The 8,509-nt window shown below is 40.5% G+C and overlaps 1 protein-coding gene across 3 annotated transcripts in view; it reads left to right on the forward strand.

Annotated features, from left to right (window-relative positions):
* Window positions 1–8,509, forward strand: part of ATP8A2 (ATPase phospholipid transporting 8A2) — a 693,132-nt gene that overhangs the window by 151,093 nt on the left and 533,530 nt on the right. For all 3 annotated transcript variants that reach the window (XM_006159534.2, XM_006159533.1, XM_006159536.2), the window contains exons 14-16: window positions 4,668–4,756; window positions 6,051–6,095; window positions 6,764–6,839. In XM_006159534.2, the coding sequence (XP_006159596.1) occupies window positions 4,668–4,756; window positions 6,051–6,095; window positions 6,764–6,839 (210 nt within the window). The remainder of the gene's footprint in view (window positions 1–4,667; window positions 4,757–6,050; window positions 6,096–6,763; window positions 6,840–8,509) is intronic.

Raw genomic sequence — 8,509 nt, forward strand, 5'->3', positions numbered from 1 at the left:
ATTGAAAGTAGTTAGATTATTTAAGAAATTGTGTGATCAACGAAATGTGGGAGGAAAAAGAATGGAAGACAACTGTAGACACCAGAGATAGAGAGTGGAAAGAGAAGAGAGTGGAAAAGGGCAGAGGGTCAGACATAGGGGTAAATATATATATATGTACATATGAAACTAGAAATGGAAAATTATTGATGATAACAAGCAAGATTAAGTCACTATGCAGTATATTCTGGATGGGAAATCACATTTTGTATGCTATGATGATGTTTAGGTGATGAATGTAAATTAAGTTACAAAAAAAAATTTTTCAGGAAAAAAAACTATTCAATGACTGCAGTAAGATATATAGCCCCAGCTAGGTGCTACTTTATAGGATGCGTAAAGTTAGACTTGAGTTCATGGAAATGTATATATCAGCTGTGTTTGCTATGAAAATATTTAGATTAATTAAAGTCTTTAGTAATTCAATAAAATGTGTGGGGGGAGAACAGTATAGAAAGCAGACATTGATACCAGAGACAGTGTGGGAGGAGAGTGGGAGATGGCAGAGGGTAAGAGATAGGGAATTAAAGACGGGGGGAAAAAAAGCAAAACATACAGAAAACAAGAAATGGAAGATTATTTGCTGACAATAACGTGTTTGTTGATCTGCTTAATTGAGACAATATACAGTGTACTCTCGATGGAAAATCTCATTTTGTATGTTGTAATGATGTACAGTGAATGAATGCAAATAAATAAATTGAAAAAAAAATAAAATCACATTAAAAAATAAAAAAATAAAATAGAGCTTTATAGAGAAAAAGTGCAGGTGATTTTGTTTCTTCGACATTATTTTCCATTTTTCACTTAGAGTCAGTAGTGAATTTTTCTCTTTATATTTTCTTGAATCGTGTATATCCATGTAAGTGCTCTTAAATTCTTAATGTAACAGGGTGGGTTGTCCTGGGAGGGAATAAATGTCCTTCGCATAGAGTACGAATTCTCTGCAGTGAGGCTGCATCTCTGGCCTCCTACTGCTCATCCTGTGCTCTGGCCACATGGGGCTGAGTCCAGTACCTAGACCAGGCCTTAGACTTTCATTTCTCATTTTTATTTTCTGTTTATTTTTCCCTCTCGCATCCTTTCTTTCTGGAATGGCCTTGCCATTTTTCTGGTCTATCTGATAAAAATCCTACTTCTGTAAGATTCAGTGAGTTCATATTACCTATCAGATTACGTTTGTCTCCTCTTGAACACTTCTCCACTTCTGTGTTCCCGTAACAGTCTTTCCAAACTTAACTACACCGACATGAATGCAGGGTGTGATTAGTGATAGAGTATGTTTCTCTCTTCAGACTGTTGGACCCATTTAAGGGTATGAATGTGTCAGGCACATGGCCTGGGTTGCCTTTGTCATTTTAGCTCAGCGCTCAGTATGTAATTGTTCTCAGGTGCCATTGAACTGGACCCAAATAATTAAAGGGCTGAAATTGCTCAAGAAGCACCCCGGGTGAAATAATTGATCATAATTGGGTCTTTGCATGAGGAGGAAGTTTTGAGTTGGAACATTAAGGATAAAAGTCATTAGGTAGAGTGATAGCAACTCTTGATAATTCCTTATTGTACAACTTTCATTTTTAATATTCTGATATAATGTTTCATTGTTTTTTAAAAAAGGCGGAAGGAACTATATTAAAAAGCTATTGAATTTTTATACCCCTAGACTTAACTGCATATAATACTTATATAAAGTAAGTATTAAAAACATTCATTAACCTAGTGTGCTAATTTTATTTTGAGGTGTAATATTTGACTTCTGAAGACACTTTAATTGTCTTTCTTTCTTTGAAGAACTTTCGATTGCTTGTGTTGGTGTATTTGTTTATATCGTATGATTAAGAAAAAGTGAGCAATTCGTGTTACTAATCCCTCATCGATAAAATACTGAAAACCCTATTTCCTTAGACCAGTTCTTGGGATCTCTGGAAATTATCTAGCTTCAGCCACAGCTTTAAGCTCGCTCTTTCTCGCTCTCACCACAGGGCACGTGTGCTCACTGGAGAGAGAGACAGTGTGAGGGAAAGTGAGAAATCACCTCCCAAGGGGATGGCCACGCCATAATCCCTTCTCCTCTACTTTCCTCCTGGAAAGTAGATTCTGGGCATGCATACACATCTGGCGTGAATTTCAGGCTACCAGGTCCAGAGCTGAGACTGCGGCCAGCCATGTGGGAGTCTGCACCTTAACCACTCTGCTGCTTGCTGACCCCACTTTACACTTACTTTACAAAAAACACTGAGGAATCCGAAATTCCTCTCGAGGTGATTTGGTCACTCTCCATCATCAATCCATGACATTACTTCCCAGAACGTTACATGTAGATTGGTGTTACGTACCCTCTGGCAAGACCCTTGATTTCACAGCTGCAGAAACTGAGTCCAAGAAGGACAAGGTGGCTTTTCCAGAGTTGGCATAACTAATTAGTGCTCAGGGTCTGAACTGGCCTCTGTCCCTGTCTCGTGGCTCTGCGTTCTTTCCTTCTTCCCCATCACATTATCCACATAAGATAATACATGGGAACTTCAAGAGGTTTGTGTAAAGTGAAATTGAAGTATGAGTTTATTTTGGTGCAAAAAACGTTGAAATCCATGGATAGTTTTTTCAATAATATGCATTTCCCATGGGCTTTTTAATGATACTGTTGTATAATATTCATATCACATTTGCATTTCGAGTACATCCCTTGCATTCACGTACCTGGTCAAGGTGGTTTCCTTGTTGATCAAGTCAGTAATTTGTATTTTCACCTTTGTGTATTGTGAGATTTGTGTACCATATCTATAAAACTTGGCATCTTAGGAAGTGTTATATTCTACTTTTCTTTTTTTTAAATGCCGAGAGGGTGTGGGCAAGCACACTAGAGGGGTGAGGGGAGAGAAAGAAAACAAAGGGGCCTGGTCACACTGCAGTCCCTTTTCCTCCTACTTCCCCTCCCTTGAGGATCCTGGGTATGCATGCATGCACATGCATCTAGCATGTTGCCTCCAGATCCTGATTTGAACCCCAGTCAGCTATGTGAGATCCAGCTTCCTGCACATTGCCTGTCCACAGTGCTATGGGGCTGGCTCATTGGAAAGTAATGTAATCTCCAGCTGCCTTCATATGCATCTTAATTGTGGTAGTGATTGAAAAGCTTAAACTTTTTTTTTTTTCTTTTTTGGAGAGGTTTTTGCTATAGGGTGCATGCGCTCGCCAGGAAGAGAGAGACAGACAGAGAGAGAGAAAGCGAGAAATCACCCCCCAGAGGGGATGACCACACTGCATTCCCTTCTCCTCCATTCTCCTCTTGGGCTCTTGGGCATGTATGCATATGCGCCCTGCATGAATTTAAGCCACTGGGTCTGGGACTCTAACCGCACGGTTGGCTACATGAGAGTCCAGTGACGTAGCCATTCTGCTAACTGCTGGTCCTGAAGCTTAAACTTTTTTTTTTAACATTTGCTTATTTCTTCCAGAGAGAGAGAAAGAGACAGCAGCCGTAATAGGGTCTTAATGCCATGATCTTCACCGAGTCTTAGGCAGCCTCAAATCATGGACACATACATGCCTGGCATGCTCAGGGAGGCCTATGGATGTGAACATGGAACCTTCCCATGTGGCTCAGTCTCATGAAACATCGAGTTTTACTACTATGTCCAGCTCTGGACATTAGAGAAGCTTCAGGTTGTTCTGTGCCATTTCAGATAATCCTTCTTAGTCCAACTAGGGAGTAGAGTGTTAAAAAGAAGAGAATACTGTAGGAGAAATCCTTCTTAATCCAACTAGGGGATGAAATCTTAAAAAGAAGAGAATACCTTATGAAACCATATCAGTATCTTGAAGAACAATACACATCATTGCGATGCCTTGTGACAGGATGAATTGCTTAGGCGTATACATCTAAGACGTACCAAAGTTACTGAAGCTCTTCGCACATTTCTTTATAATTTGACTGTAGAATTAGTTATAGAAAAATGTTTGTAAGTGGTCCAAGCGCTAAGGTACATTTTTGTTTCTAATGTGCTTGTTTTGAAGAAATGTACTCATTTAAATTTAATATAGATTTTTGGGACCAGCAAATGGCATAATGGTTACGTTGCTGGACTCCCGTGTAGTTGACTATGGTTTGAGTTCCAGACCTGATGGCTTAAAACACACTCACACCTGTGTACTTGAGTGCATAAGCTCCCAGAGTGGAGAATGGAGAAGGGATTGTGGCACAGCCATGGATCCCTTGTTGGGTGATTTCTCACTTTCTGTCTCTCTGGCGAGTGCACACGCCCTATAGCAAAAATCTCTCTCTAAAAAACAAAAAGTGAATATTGTTAATATGCTAAGAAATGGAAAGAGTCAGGGCCGGCAGGTGGTGTGGTGGTTAAAGGCACTGGATTTCCACATGGCTGATCATGGTTTGGTCCTGGACCTGGTATCTTGCTTTCGTGCTTTCCCTTTCTCTCTCTCTCTGTCTCTGTCTGGTCAAATGAGACAATAATAATAACAAATGGAAATAAATAAATAATTCTTTTTTTAAAAAAGGAAAGAGTATTGTATATAAATGAAAAAACAATAGAGAAATAAATTTACTTCATTTATCAACTTTTGTATATTATTATATTCTTGATGCACATTTCTTTTATTCTTTGATATAGGTAAAATATCTATTTTCTGATAAGACTGGAACTCTTACATGCAATATCATGAACTTCAAGAAGTGCAGCATTGCAGGGGTAACCTATGGGTGAGTATGTTTAGCACTTACTGAAAATTTCACTTTCATTCTTCCTACAAAATTATATTTTTAGCTACTTAGCCAAATATCTTGACTTTCTAATATTTTGAAATATTAGAAAGTTATTATACTGGATCTGGATAAATGCTTACAATTTACTGTGTTTAAAACATAACGGGCCCCAGAACCAGCAGGTGGCATAATGGTTACATTGCTGGACTCTCCCACATAATCAACTGTGGTTTGGGTCCTGGACCCAGTGGCTTAAAACTCACACTGGGAAGGGACCAGCAGTTAGCATAATGGCTATGTCACTGGAATCCCACGTAGTCGACCGCAGTTCATGTCCTGGACCCGGTGGCTTAAAACTCACGCCGGGCACGTGTGTGTGCATGTGTGCCCAAGATCCCGAGAGGAGAATGGAGGAGAAGAGATTGCGGCATGACCATCCCCCCTGGGGGGTGATTTCTCACTTTCTGTCTCTATGTCTCTCTCTGTCTATCTGGAGAGCGCACGCGCCCTATAGCAAAAACGTATCCAAATAAATAAATAAATAAATAAATAAATAAATAAATAAATAAAAACTCACACTGGGAATAACATGCCGAAGATCCTGAGAGGAGAATGTAGGAAAAGGGACTGTGGCATGGCCATCCCCCAGGGGGGTGATTTCTCACTTTCTGTCTCTCTCTCTGTCTCTGTCTCTCCGGAGAGCACATGTGCCCTGTAGCAAAAATCTCTCTAAAAAACAAAATGAAACAAAAACCGTAATGGGCCCCATGTGAAATTTCCAGTTAGTTAAGACATGACTTATTTCTGTAAATGTTAACTCAGAAATCCTAAGTAATCACCCGCCAGGGGGGATGGCCACGCCGCAGTTCTTTTTCTTCTATTCTCCTCTTGGGATCTTAGGCATGCAAGCACACGTGCCTGGCGTGAGTTTTAAGCCACCAGGTCTGGGACTTGAACTGCGGTCGACTACATGGGAGTCTAGCGACATAGCCATTACGCTAACTGCTGGTCCCCAGTTACTTGTGTTTTGATCTCAATGTCTGTCTCTCTTTTTTATTGAGAGAGAAAAAGAAAGAAGTTGTTTCGTTTTCTACAGAGTCTTATCATTACAGTGTTCTGCCCCATCCTCCCAGTTAGCTGGGGTCACAGGTGTAAACCACTCCACTGTCCTGTTTGGGTTGATCTGAGATCACATAGTATCACCCTACAGCGCAGGCCACCACAGCTGGGTCCTGAAATACTTGTCTTTTGATCACAACCTTGTGACTACTTTGTTTTTTGTTTCTGGCAGTCATTTCCCAGAATTGACGAGAGAACCATCCTCCGATGATTTTTGGTAAGTAGGTTCTAGCATTTCTTGATGCACTAGTAAAAAGATTTCAGAATTATTTTATATTAGCATTTTTCATCTGAATATCTCTGGGCATAAATAGACGTTGCCTGTGTGTGAAAGAGGACCAGAATAAGGCTTTAGGACAGACATGATTTTAAAAGTTCTTATTATATTGTTCTAAATAAACAACCTACCCGTGACCCAGTACTTCTCATTTCATGGATGTATCTAACTTCTATTTTTTTAATCTTTTGTTAAATTTTATTTTCAAAATAAAATGTTTGCACTCATTTTTAAGAAATTTAAAAAGCTGAGCACACTGTTGGACTCTCTGTTATGGAAGATGAAAGTGCAGCCCTTTTCCCTCTGTGCCTGAGCTCTTCCTTAGCCCCCTACCCCACATTCCCTGTCTCTGTTTCTTCTCCTAGTATCAACATTGTTAGGTGCAACATCTTGTAAAATGTTTTTATTATAGGAAGGTTAAGGATTTAATGTTTTGAGGTTTGAAATAATACACAGTAGTCTAAGTCTTTAAAGGTTCGATATTCTAAATCTTCAGAAGTTTCATGTACATCTATAGGCTTTTAGGTGTGGAAGGCAGATTCTTGCCATGTCTGAGTTATCCTAGCAAGAACTTTCCAACTGAATGAATCTTTTGTTCTCTCTCACAGTCGGATGCCTCCTCCCCCTAGTGATTCATGTGACTTCAATGACCCCCGACTGTTGAAGAACATTGAGGATCACCATGTACGCACTGTTTCACTTCGAGTAGCTTATGGGTGCACTTTCACTTATGTAAATGTGAAATGTCTTGAAAGTTGCCATTTTGGAGCCCGTGAAGCCTCGATTTTAAGGTGTTAGTATTTCAGGTGAGGCTAGAGAAGTGGCCCGAGACCGTGCAGAGGAGCCTGCTGAAGTCCACGCTTTGTGTCTGTCATAGACACCAAAGAGGTCCTTTCCTGGGATTTGATCTTAGAAGTACAATAGGTCCAGCCCCAGGTCTAGAGGGTCTCTAAGCAGAAGTGTGATATCTTCTCTGGAGGAGAGTGATTCTAACCAAGAATGTCAAATAAACAAATACACTCAAAGAGGAAATGAGAGATTTCAAGTAGTGTTCAAGTTTAAGATATAACAAAGATAGCTGACTACATATGTCTGTCCTAGTTGGGATGGTGAATGGGAAGGAGAGAGTGGAAGTTGTTATAGAAGCTTAGGAAGCTGCTCTTAGAAGGCTAGTTTCATGCGGTTGGTTTTCCTGTGATTGATTGACAGGTGAATAAGTAACAGAGGACATGAGATGAGTGTACTGAGAGTGCTGAGTACCAGGAAACCAGTGTTGGCTTAGGGAGAGCAGCAAACTATTGGATCCATGATTAAATAAGACACTCATTTGTGCATCCTTCCATTTAGCAAATAGTTGAAGGGTATAGCTTATGTAAAACACCTTGCTGTAGGAACCAGGGTAAGAAATATAAATAACACTCCAGATATTTCTATTAATCTGGGAAACAAACATGTAAAGTTGTTAAGAGCCATTGTACACTTTTGCAGAACAGATATGATGCGACTTGCTGAGGAAGTGATTTTGTTTTGTGTTGACACAGGGATCCTCTCCTCTTCGGAGGGTGTCGTGGCTACCATAACTGTTGAGTTGAGGACAGTGGGGCTACCCACACTGAGTACTGGTATTTGCACTGAGCTAAATGTGGGTTGGCACAGAGACTCAAGGACAAATCCTCATGTAGAGAAAAGATCTTCTGGGGACCCAGAACATGTTGATGAAATACCAATTTTCTTAAGTATTTTTTAACACTTACCTCCAGTTAATTCGTAACTCACATGGGTGTTCTCTCCAAAGCTGGCCCACACTGATGTGTGGTAGGTTTCCAAAGGATTTAGACCACCCATCACATGCACTTTTTGAGCCTGTCTCTTGATATAGGAATGGAGACCTGAGCACAGTTAATGTCCCTCCAATAATCTCCCCCTAACCACCACCACTTTTTTTTTCGAACTTCCCCTCCATGACCATGGTAAATGGCAAGTATGTTAGGAAGAAAACCCACTGTTTGGAGAAGTAGTGATCTTTCTGCTTCCTTCCTTTCCTCCTGAGCCCAATTTCCTTTTCTTTTAGTGGAAAGACCAGTGAGAGTAGGGGCTGATGTTGCCCTGGTGAAAAGGAAGCACTGATATAGAAGAATTATCATGGGCTTAGAGGGAAAGTGAGAAATCCCTGCCTAGGGGGAAATGGTCATGCTGTAATCCCTTCTCCTCTATTCTCCTCCCAGGATCTTAGGCATGCATGCACATGCACCTGATGTGATTTTCAAGGCACTGGGTCCAGGACTTAAACCGTAGTCAGCTATGTGGCAGTCCAGCAACATACCCCCCCCCCCCCCCTTTATTTTAGACTGTCA

The sequence above is a fragment of the Tupaia chinensis genome, unplaced genomic scaffold, assembly GCF_000334495.1.
Source record: "Tupaia chinensis unplaced genomic scaffold, TupChi_1.0 Scaffold000634_1, whole genome shotgun sequence".
Classification (NCBI taxonomy): domain Eukaryota; kingdom Metazoa; phylum Chordata; class Mammalia; order Scandentia; family Tupaiidae; genus Tupaia; species Tupaia belangeri.